A 12,422-nucleotide genomic window follows, 5' to 3' on the forward strand; every position below is an offset into this window, starting at 1 on the left:
ATGCGACTGTATGATGAAATTAAATTCCATAATATTATTTGCAGCTCAGGTTGTTTATCAATTATTTCTAAAGACTGTATTCTGATAAGGAAATTCTCATAAAATAAGTTTAATTCATTACAATTTAGTAGGTTGGAACAAAATTTAAAAAATGGAGAAAGAAAAAACTTCCTAGTCACCACAAGGTGGCGTTATTATTATTATTATTATTATTATTATTATTATTATTATTCTTTTACTATCCAAACCTACAAAAGAAAAAAATATATATATAAATATATATATATATATAAAATCAGTGGATTTGAGGCCAGTTTTCTGTGCAGCATATTCCAGTTCTTCCACAGCAACCTAACCCATGACTTCATAGTGATTTCTGCAAAGTGGTATTGTCATGCTGGAACATGTATGTATGTGTCCCTCAGTAAAGCTAAGTCTTAATGTTACAGCACACAGATAACCAATAGGAATAAAACCTATTTTATTACTAAGTGTTTCTTTATAGAGTATCCAAAAAAAACCCACCATAGTATGTTAATGTAGGTTCTGAAAAATTGCCCAAATATACCCAATCCCATGTTTGTGGAAAATAGTCTTTGACTGTTACATCAGCTTTCTTCAACTGGTCTTTTAAAAAAATGTACATTTGATTAATTAGTGATAAGCATATAATTGTACATTTTGTGTACTTTGATCAAATATGTATTAGGTGTTAAAAGTTTATTGCTTACCCTAATCAGTACTAATGAAGCAAATCTTGTATGCTTTAATTCATATTTGATTTTAAGGCACAGATCACATCACATACCTACCAACGCATATTGGGATGTTCCAATACTATATTTATTGTGGCCTAGTTTACATATTCAGTTCAGCATCTAAAACTGCATTAATCTAAATCACATTGACCATTTACGGACTTTGTATGCGACTTACACATTGTTCAGATTTTTCTGGGAAATAATTTCTTGTTGAAATTAACAGCAGTGTATATAACAGGCATTGAAGGATTCTCTCTTAACCACCAGACATGAGTTATGGCTTTAGAACAGCACAAGCACATAGTTCTGTCGTCTATCCATAAGGTCGGTTGCGTAAGGTGCTGCATACGAGACACTCGAACTGCTCTTAAACACTTCATAATCACTTAAACTTTCAATCGCATACAAACAGATTGAGATGAGATTTGTACAACATAATGTGATTTATGCAGAGTAATACTATATACATAGTATGCATGAATACATTTCCGTGAATATCTTCCACCTCGTTATATTTTTCAGACAGATTAGGAAGCAGTGGCATTGAGTTGTGTATTTAGAGCAATGTGATTAAAATCACTATCACAACAGCTGCAAACTTAAAAAAAACAAAACAGTACATCAAGACAATTAATCATTTAAGTAAAACAGTGTTTTTCATTTAATATCCACCAATAACTTTCTATTGCCCAACCTTAATCTCTTTAATCATATATTTGTGGACACACCCTGACCATGCGTTATTAAAAAAAAAGACCACTGTCTAATACTTAAGTTTATCTGGGCTGTAAGAGGGACAATGTTTTTGTGAACTTCACGAGTCTACTTGAGATAAGACATGCTGAACAAAAAGCAATAAAAACATTTCAAAGTAGGAAATAATACACACTTTTTGTATCATGCACTTTTGACATTGATGAATTGTTTTAAAATATTTGCATGTACAGTATCAAATCTCAAACCAAGTCAAATAAACACCTTTATTTTGACCACAGACTTCACATTTTGATTGGATTTGGATGTTACACTCAGGAGGGGCTGGGTGTAGGTTGTATTGGAATTGCATTTTATTATAATTTATCTATCCTCCGGCTATTGAATTTTAGAAATAAATGACACCACGTGATTGAAATCGTTTCTTGTGCAACAGAAGGGAAAAAACCTATGACAGTCATCTGTATTAAAGATTGGAGAGAGAGAGAGAGAGAGAGATATCCACAGAACAGTCTTCTCTCTTTGTCCCTGTGGCCGTGCAGACTTGATAACCAGGAGATTGTATGTGAGACTGGAGGCTAGAGATTTAGATTGAGCATATTTCAAATTATGCACACAGAATATAGAAACAGTAATCATCATCTCCTTGTTCAATCACACAATTTAGTATGACATGATTGTTCAGTATGAAAGATAAAATCTGAAGACACGCTGCACCATTAAGTATGACCACATATTACTAGTCTGAGAACAGTGCTCTTCAAACACAGAGTCCAATTGCATTGAGCTGCTCTGAAGTAAAGAAAAAAAATGCTTCAGGATAAAGTATAGTGGAAACAAAGAATGGCCTAATAAGGAAAAAACATAGGAGTGGGTTTGTATATACAAGTTGAACATGGACAGGCAAAGCTTAAGAGTGCAATTTGGTAGGGATCCAATGTACTGTAGAACACAATGGTGCAGGATGGGTGTAGGTAGGAAGGCTGTTGAGGAGACGGGTGGAGATAAAGCAAACAGGATCCTCATAAGACAAAGCAGAAATGCACCTAAATATTATGTTGTTCAGCTAAAGCTTTTGTTCACCGCTGGATCCCAGCCAGTGTTTTAAAGCACAACTATGTTATAGTTTCACCACACCCATAAAGATGTACCATGTAGGCTTATTTTTACTGACTGTGGCGCATTAGTTGTAATTTTTGTATTTGACAACAGTGTGGCTCAGCAACAAATCCATGTCCTGGTCTAGAGTACCCAGTTAGAGCTCAAACTATATACCATGGCTTGTGGTAGAAGAAGAATTAAAAGGTATATAACTTTAGGATTTGTACATGGATTGCATGTTGGATGCCTGCCATATTTTAGATTGGGTTGAAGCCTGTAAAAGACACAACTGTCTGGTATTAGCAGTTACAGTTTTTTTAACAGTCACTAATACATTTCTGTACACCTCATTTTAAAACTCACTATTAGTGATTTCATCCGAAACACCATTCATTTCATACAGTTGTGCAAAAAAGCTCCTTTGTCTAAAAGTGACTTCTGTGTTCTGACAAAATCATTGACACTTTGGGTTAGTAAAGAGATTTAAAAAGATTAAGGATAGAAACATTTAAAATAAACATTAAGTGTCTGAAGAAGAAAAAAAAAAAAATCAGACAAAATAAAATAAAAACTTAACTTGATAACATTAAGTGGTTACTTTCAAATACCAGCTTGGTAGACAGTCTACTTCCAAAAATATTCTCCTCAAAACTGTTATTTGTCCACATTAGTGACTATGACAGAAGCCTGATAGTGTCTTCACACCAAGTGCAGACAGAGAAAGAGCAGAGGTACAAGGAAGACACAGCAAAAGGCCACTGTCCCATAAACAAGGAAACGGTAGGTAAGCTCCACACGTGGGTCCTGCCGCGCCTTGCGTACGTCGTTAGAGGGTACGCCGAATAACTGGCAGGCCAGCGGGATGGCGATGGCCTTCATGATCGCGCGCACAGCCAGCAGAACTGCCACACCAATCAGCAAGCGCAGAAGAGAGCGTCCCAGCAGTGCGCTGGTGATGGAGGGCATCTTCAGAGGTAGCGAGGAGGCAGGTGGGTCGAAGTGCAGGCCCAGATGCTGGTTGAAGTTGCTTGCCAGTGCACCCCCTGCACCGGTTGCCAGAGCCTGCGCGGTGTCAGCACGGGATGTACTCCACGAATCCAGAGAGAAGGCGAGCACGGCCAGGCCCACATGCAGCAGCAGAATGAGTGCAGGAGCCATGCTGCCTGATAAGTAGAATGTATCGATGTCTTCCAGCACAGGGAGAAAGCAAGCCAGTATCAGCAAGCTGTACAGGAAGCCTGTAATCACCTCCTGAAAGACATGAGAAAAATTTAATAAAATAAGACCTGGAAAAGCAGTCACTAAGAATACTACCAGTCTTCCACTTTTAACTGTAATAAGGTGTCTGAATATTTGCGGTATAAGCCTCAAGTTTCCACATGAAATTATTTATTCATAAGATTGTTTTCTATTTAGGCTTATTAAATTATTCAGCCCCCAGTTTACACTCAAATTATGTAATGCAAATTGATCCCCTTTAAATCGATGCACCGGTTTAAATAATCATATTGACACACGCACACACTTCTTATATAATGCTGCCATTTTCTAGCTCTCCAGATTCTTAATAGATTAATAAAATGATAATGAGTGGATAGTTCATTATATTATTACCAATTAGGCATCATAAATCTATCCACACCATCTTCAAGTTTCAGCTTGGTGTGCTGCATGTGCCCTTTATTTCCATATGTCTATGGTGCCCTGTGAATAACAGTGTATACAGCAAAAGTGCATGAGCGAGTGGGTTTATCCCCAGTTTACGTCAAAGCCTCAATCCAGAAGTGCTGTCTTGTGTTGTCGTGTTCGTATCCATACAGACTGCTTTAACAACACTTTTAAAAGATGAAGTGAAATCAAAAGTTCCCCAAACAGCTCTTTTTTTTTTTTTGACATGCAAACACAAAAATGTCACAAGCTCTTAGATGGTGAGTAAAACAAAATTTCATAGGCCTCATCTTTGATCATTCATAGAAATATTTTATGAGTCTGTGACTCTACAGCCAGCTTTGAAAACAAGCAATGACTTTGATTGTTTACCTCCAGAGAAGTAATTATGTGCCTGTCGTAATAGCTTCCTGTTTTCACTCTCACGTGGCAATTTGGACTTCCTCTTCATGTGGGCTAATTCACTTAACAGCTTTCTAGTGGTGGCTGGTGGTGATATTAGATGGAAGGTTTAAAAACTGTATCCTGACAATCAAACTATTAGACTTTACTAATATACGATACGCTAAAGTCTCATTTATTTAAATAAAATACTACCTAAAAAAAAAAACATTAATACTAATAATAATGGTGCTGTAAATAGAGGTGTTTGTTAGATGATATACAAAGGGGGGGGGATGGGGGATGGAGAGTTCTCTGAACAATATATATTTTTTAAAAAAAGCCCACCTTTTTTGTTCCGAAAGCATCACCTTTTGTGTTATTTGAACTGCGATTAGAAAAATGTGCGCTCAATAGATTAACCCTCCAGTTTCTTCACCAAAACTATATTCAGATCAACAATGCACCTTCTTCACGTTCATTACACATGCTATTGTATCACGACTGCTGATGGCGTATGGCGGAACGTTGAATGAAATGAGCTGAAAGATTATAGCTCATATTAAACTTTTATGTATATGCGTCACTTTTAACACTGCCTTTAAATTGAGAAAAAAAAGGGAAGCCTACTAGTGAAAACTAGTGTTGTGCAATGTTTAAAAGAAAAAAAAAACCCAAACACCACCACTTTTTAAAGGAAAGATATCCACCCAGAATGACTTGCACATCAGTGTTCATGCTTAACAACTCCAGATTGAATTGCTTGTTGAACTACAGATGAGCTTAATAATGAATAACTCATCTCCGATGAAAGTATCTGTCAATTTGTCATGTGTTTTATGTATGTATGGGACTACACATTAGACACTGAACATCCAAATAAATGTTCATATGTATAACTAATACAAAACATTTTGTGCCGTAAACATACGTTAGCCCATGCTCCTAAAAGCAATCCATAGACACAAAAAAAATTAAAGTAGATATTTAGTTTTTATATTTATCTTTAAACACAAAGCCAAATGCTGACAATGGAGTTTAGGTGTAGTATTGGGAAACTTTACTTTTCTAGCCAAGATCTCTGAACTGTTACTTTTGCAAAGGAGGCACAAAAATGGTATTGATGTGGTGGCATTAGACTTTCCCTTCAATTCAACTAGGAGCTCCCAAACCTGTTCCAGCATAACAAATCACCCTGTGCACAAAGCCAGATCCATGATATGGTGTACACGGTTCGGAGTGGAAGATCTTAAGTGGCCTGCTATAGAGCTCTGACTTCAACCTGACTGGGATGAACTGGAGCGCCGTCTCACCCCACATCAGAACCTGACTTTACGGCTGAATGAGCACAAATCTCGACGAGCACACACCAAAATCGAGTGGAACATCTTCCCAAAGGCCTAAATGTGAAATGGGATGCTCAAACAGCACATATGAATCTTATCAGGTGTCCACAAACTTTTGTCCATATGGTGTAACTTTACTTGGAAACAATGTTTAAATAAGAAACATGCAGACGCCACAATGCAGCAGTGACTAAAAGCTTTCTGACAGTCAGGATAATTGATATCACAGATCGCTAAAGCGCAGAAAACGGATCAAAACTGCTAGCAGAACCAGCATCCGGTTATTAACGGAGCAGAGCAGATGCTATGAGTCATCCATGATGACTCACTGATCTACAGCTTTAGCTTGTGAGCATTCGTATCCATCCCATGGGGTCTGGACTGCGGAGGTGTACAAGATACCAATTATGAATCAGCTTTTGTTTGCAGCTTATGGGCAACTGTATCCTCATTTTACATGTCCAACTTAGAATTTATTATTTGTATTTTATTTATTTCTTTTTTTTTCTCTTTTGTCTTGGCTGGGTCATTCTGAAACGGATCAAAACAAGCTTGAATACAGAAAATAATAGATAATTGAATGGAAATTCGATTTTTTTTTTTCTTTAGTTAGAAAGAGAGAGAGAGAGAGAGAGAGAGAGAGAGAGAACAATCACAAACCTTTGTGAATGATTGAGCTTTTGAGTCGAGGAAGGAAAATGTTTATAAAATGCTCGAGTCATTATGTAAAATGTGACACATGAAAATAAATCCCTGGTGAAAGTTTTACTTACCAAGACAGAATGCATTCCCATGTAGATTCTGCTTATGCATACCAGAAAGCTCCAACATATGGCCACACTCAGTCCCAACAGGAATGGGTACTGAGACACAGAGAGAGGAGAAAGCATTTTAGACAATGTGAGCAACTATTTCCATTGTTCATGCAGACCGTTTAGACTACTTCAACTGTCACATAGATCATTTACTACTGATGGCACTGATGAACTGCAGAAGTCATAATTTGTGCCAGATGCCAGCTCAAAACAAACACACACACCCACCCACACACACCCCACACACAACAAAAGCAGTTTCACCCTGTAGCTTTATTTTACTACCAGTACATTGAACTAGAGTCTAGTTACTAGACAGTGCAAATGGAAAATTGATCAATTAGGCAGAGATTAATTTATATAATAATGTATGGACAAACGTATTGTGACACCTGACTGTTCCAGGTACCAGGGAGACCCAAACCTATTCCAACATGACAACCGCCCTGTGCACAAAGCCACCTCTTTGAAGATATAGTTTGTATGAGTTGCATGGAAGATCTTAATTGGCCTGCAATAAAGCTCTGACCTCAAACTTCAGATAAACTGAAATGCTGACTGCACCCCAGACCTCCTTAACCTGAGATCATAACCTAAGAAACGCCCTTGTGGCTGAATGAGCACAAACCTCAATAACCACACTCGAAAATCTAGTGAAACATCTACCCAGAAGAGTGGAAGTTATTATAACCACAAATGGGGAGTGAATGTGGAATGGGATGTTCAAGAAGCACGCACAAATCTTAAAACCAGGTGTCCACGAACATTTCCCCCCCCCATATAATGTAAATCCAGTATCAGTATTAGCAGTGAAAAAGCTGTATTGACTTGAAAGTTAAAAAGGGAATGAATTTATCTATTTTGCATTTATTTCTCTAAAGGAAAAAAAAAAAAAAAAAAAAAATCCTCTCATGTTAAGGTATAACTAAATAAAATTAAACTAAAATAACCAATTCATGCTACAGATTGCACAATTTTTAATAAAAGTGATGGGGGCATATACAATATACCAGGGGTCACCAACATGGTGCCCGCAGGCCTTTTAAAAAAAATAGCTGTTTTCTACTTTGTTAAATCATTGTTGATAATTATTGTGAGAAATTATTAACATGATCAGTGTCTTCACATAGATAAATATTATTCATTATTAATAATAACATATAATAAAAGGTAAATTGAGCAAATTTATTTCAGCTCAAACTGAAAACTGTGCATCAAACTGGTAGCCCTTCACATTAGTCGGTACCCAAGAAGTAGCTCTCGGTTTCTAAAAGGTTGGTGACCCCTGCATTATACAATTGTGTGCCTCTAACTTTGTGATAACAGTCTGGTGAAGAACCACGTATGGAAATACTCAGGTGTCCCAATACTTTTGTCATTGTAGTGAATCTGATAAAGTGCAATATACATTTTCTAAAATGTAGTGGAGAGTCATTCAAAAACTAATAGAAAGCTGTCAAAATAGTAAACATGCTCAGTAGTGCCACTCCCTGCTTTAACCTTCACGGCTTTGCATTCTGCTGTGCACAAAGCAAATGTGTGCCAAAGTGCAAATGATGGGAATGATTTGCACAGAGGTTTGAAAAAAGGGAAAAAAACACATATCTGCTGATTCACACAAATATTGGTACAAGCAGTATCTTTCATGTTTAAATCTGCAAACACAGCTGACAAGACACACAAAGAGAAGAGGGTCAAGCCGTGACCCGGCTCCATTGTTCTCGGTGTTCTGCTATTGCTATTCTTATCTTCTTTGTAAATGACTGAAGTCACCTCAATGTCAGGGAATTCATTCACTTTGACAAAAAAAATAAAATAAAAATAAACCACACATCAAATAAAGCCAGAACAGAACATCTGGGCTTGTTTAACCTGCTCTATTGTACTAGTTTAATGCAAACAAAGTTTGTGAGGCCAGAACACAAAGCACTGTTATATGAGGGATACGGAATAAAATATAAAACAGACCTTCAGTAAAGCATGCATCATCTCCCTATATTACATCATTTGTCAAATACAAAAAAAATTATAATGGATGAAATGCATGAAACATTCATTCTTTTAACAAAAATAAGCACGATCCTTAGAAAGTACAGCCTCTTGCTATTAGTTTTCACCAGGTACATATTACGTCGAATAGGAACCTTTAGAATTTGGACAGGAAAAAAAAAAAAAAAACTTTCTACTAAATGAACTTTAGAGCTCACACCACCGTGGATATGACATCCGTGAACCCAGCTGCCTGCACACTATCTAAGAGCTCAGAGGCCATACACTTATCACACCACAGCTCTTTGCTTATCATGACAAATCCTTAAGACTCAAACGAGCCTGCTATCAGGATAGGAATGTTATACAGTTGGGCCTTACATGTAATTAGCTTATTCATTGGTCAAATAATTAACAGAATCTAAAGACTTTAATATTTAAAAAAAAACCTAGAGCAGCATCAACCTTGAACGGGATAAAAACAAATGGCTATTATGAATCAGTCTAAATTTCAAATGCCATCTAAGTGTTCAAGAAAACTTGCTAGCCCGATACAGGGAACTCGATATCAAGAGTCTGTAAGGCTTCTTGTGATGGTAAACCTGTGAGCAATGAACAGTCAAAGAGGTTGGTGGCAATGAAGCCTGATAAACATCTGTAATCCGAGAGGTGCAAAAGGCATTAGCATACATTAGCAAGGCATCAAAAGACACACCTGACAATCAAAACTACCAGGTTCACCCAAAAACTCGAGTACAACGGTTTTGTACATGGCCTCCCTGACAATCCCTGCTGAAAAATCTGTTTTTCATATGACAAATGTATAAAAACATGCACCCAATGTAGAGAATTAGAGCTAAAGAGTAGATTTAAAATCACTGACGTTTTCTACAACACTATTTTACTCAATTGACCGATTGCATATGTGCCATTCACAAATGGTGACTTTCTCCAGATACTTCCACATGGGATTATTTATTCAATGGCGAACAAAAAAATATTAATTTGGACCTGACCTACAGTATATATGTAGACTACTGTACATGTAGCCTATATGAGGTTCTTTTGCAAACTGTTGCCAGAAATTTGCAAGGAAATTTGTGGCCTCTCGGTTCACCCGTTCCAGATTTGCAATGCCCGTGTGCACAAAGCAAAGTCACTGGAGACAAAGGTTTTTACAATTTAAGAGCCTCGACCTCAAACCTATTGAACAGCTTTGAAATAAACTAGTGCATAGACTGCATTTCAGACATCTTCACATAGGATCAGTGGGAGATTTTGGTAATATTTTTGTAGTTGAATGAGCACAACTAACATTAACACACATATACACATACATACATATATATATATATATATATATATATATATATATATATATATATATATGTGTATATATATATACATATACGTATATACATACACACACACATATATAGTATGTGTTTATTTTTATTTATTTAATTTTTTTTTCAGTATCAGTTTCATGGTCATAGTGATGCCACTGGCACTGGCATGGCATCACTGCCATTTCAGAATGCCCCTAACAGAAATAAAGTATACAAGATCTTTATTATTGCCATTATTCTGAATGACAGCTCTGTCCCTGTCCGTTACCTCCCAGCGGTTGTAAGTGAGCATGAAGAGACAGAAAGGGACAGATGCTCCGGTCATGGCATGCACTGACGGCATGCTGTACTCGAAGTTGTAGAAGACCTCCACTTTAACTACGGGTGGAGAAGCAGGTCGTGTCCATCCCACCAGGTCTTTGGTGGTCTGTCCAAAGAACAGCACCCAGACCCACACCACGATCACTTGCCGGCTCACACACGCGTCCACGTTCCACATGAGGAAGGGGAAGAACACGATGAAGAACATCTCGTTGCCCAGTTCGGTGCCCATCGTAAACAAGTAGAAGAGGAACTTGCTCTCGATAATGAATTCCTGGCCGACATCATCAGTCAGGGAGTTCTTACGGAGAGGCTTCACTCTGCCTCTGCAGTCTAATCTCTCAGTCCCGGGAGCCTCGTTGTTCTCGCCGTGGTGGGGTTTTACACACTCCCCGACCTCTTGATCGCACCGCTTCATGCACGCGCCGTTAGGCGGCGGATCTCGAGCGCTCGTCTGCTCCGGCGCGGCCGATCTGCGGGAAAACGTGCCTCTGACCCCGCAGAGCTGCTGGAACCTGGCGACATGTCGAGGGTCCTGTAGGTACTTGCAAAAGCGGACGAATCGCGCGATCAGTGTCGTCACCATTGCTACTCCGACTCGGGCCCTCCACTGTGAGCGGATCCCAAGCCCGCGCGCAGACCCGATGACACGAGGGTGGTGCTTCTCAGAGAAACAGAAACACACCGCTAACGCCAACTTTCTCTCTGCTTCTTCATGCCGCTGCTTGGATCCGGGGTTTAATCTCTCACGAGCTGAAACCACTGAAAACGTAACGAAGCTCCCAGGATCCGGCTGCAGCCTCGCGCTCACGGCCACGGGCACGCGCACTAGTCATGACGTAATAAGCGGGTCCCCGCCGACAGCCTCTTTGAATACTCCTCCTGCACTGCTCGGCCAAAAGTATATGGACACCTCAAAAAAGGTCACACCCATGTGTTTTATCCGCAGAACTGTTTAAACACATTTTGAAACAGAGTTATTTAGAAAGTCTTTATATACACTGAAACACTACAATTTCCCCTTCACTTGATCAAATACACCAACCCAGGAGGTGAAGAGAGTTTCTGATGTGATGAACGTAAAGCTGGAAGGTTGTGAGATGGAGGAGAAGAAAAAGTCTGGAGTGAGTTAGATGAAGTGGTAGAAGGTGAACCTAGGAATGAAAGATGGTGGAACAGAGGTGATGGGCAGGTATGGCCTTATGGAGAGGAATGTGGAACAGCAGATGGTGGTAGATTTTGCTAAAAGGATAGAAATGGCAGTGGTGAATACTTATTTTAAGGAGGAGGATCATAGGGTGACAAGAGTGGAGGAAGATGCACACAGGTGGACTATGTTCTATGAGATGCAACCTGAAGAAGATTGGAGACTGTAAGGTGTTGGCAGGAGACAGTGTAGCTAGACAGCATCAGATAGTGGTCTGTAGGTTGGTTTTGGAGGTGAAGAAGAAGAGGAGGAGAGTGGGGACTGAAAGGAGAATTAGATGGTGGAAACAAAGCAGAAGACTGGTGTGAGATTCAGGGAAGAGGTCAGAGAGGCTTGGTGGTGGTGAAGATGTGCTGACTGGGCAACTACTGCAGAAGTAAGACCGCTAGAAAAGTACTTGGTGTGACCTTTGAAAATAGAAAGGAAGACAGACATGGTGGCGGAATGAGAAAGTGCAGGAAAGCATTAGGAGAAAGAGGTTGGTAAAACAGAATTGGGATCAACAGAGTGATGAAAAAAACAGGCAGGAGTACAAGGAGATGCGGCAGCAGGTAAAGAGGGATGTGGGAAAGCCAAGGAAAATGCATATGAGGAGCTGTATGAGAAGTTGAACACTAAAGAAGGAGAAAAGGATTTGTACCGATTGGCCAGGCAGAGACTGAGCTGGAAAGGATGTGCTGCAAGTTAGAGTAATAAAGGCTGGAGATGGAAATGTGTTGACTAGTGAGGAGAGAGTGTTGAGAAGATGGAAGGAGTATTTTTAGCAGCTG

At 38.9% G+C, this 12,422-nt stretch overlaps 1 protein-coding gene across 1 annotated transcript; it reads right to left on the minus strand.

Annotated features, from left to right (window-relative positions):
* Positions 1-1,185: 1,185 nt before the first annotated feature.
* Positions 1,186-11,321, minus strand: sgpp1a (sphingosine-1-phosphate phosphatase 1a). Its single transcript, XM_046835855.1, has 3 exons — positions 10,393-11,321; positions 6,745-6,834; positions 1,186-3,827 (listed from the first exon to the last, which is right to left on the minus strand). The coding sequence occupies exons 1-3, from the start codon at positions 11,029-11,031 to the stop codon at positions 3,276-3,278; spliced, it is 1,281 nt and encodes a 426-aa protein (XP_046691811.1). The 5' UTR covers positions 11,032-11,321; the 3' UTR covers positions 1,186-3,275.
* Positions 11,322-12,422: the final 1,101 nt, after the last annotated feature.

The sequence above is a fragment of the Silurus meridionalis genome, chromosome 23 (genome assembly GCF_014805685.1).
Source record: "Silurus meridionalis isolate SWU-2019-XX chromosome 23, ASM1480568v1, whole genome shotgun sequence".
NCBI lineage: Eukaryota > Metazoa > Chordata > Actinopteri > Siluriformes > Siluridae > Silurus > Silurus meridionalis.

What these genes read in the sequence shown, in the direction of transcription:
- sgpp1a (XM_046835855.1), bottom strand. Translation starts at nt 11,031, where the DNA reads ATGGTGACGACACTGATCGCGCGATTCGTCCGCTTTTGCAAGTACCTA. An exon ending in TCACTTACAACCGCTGGGAG is followed by an intron (nt 6,835 to 10,392) that starts GTAACGGACAGG and finishes TCTGTGTCTCAG; the next exon opens with TACCCATTCCTGTTGGGACT. An exon ending in TGGGAATGCATTCTGTCTTG is followed by an intron (nt 3,828 to 6,744) that starts GTAAGTAAAACT and finishes CATGTCTTTCAG; the next exon opens with GAGGTGATTACAGGCTTCCT.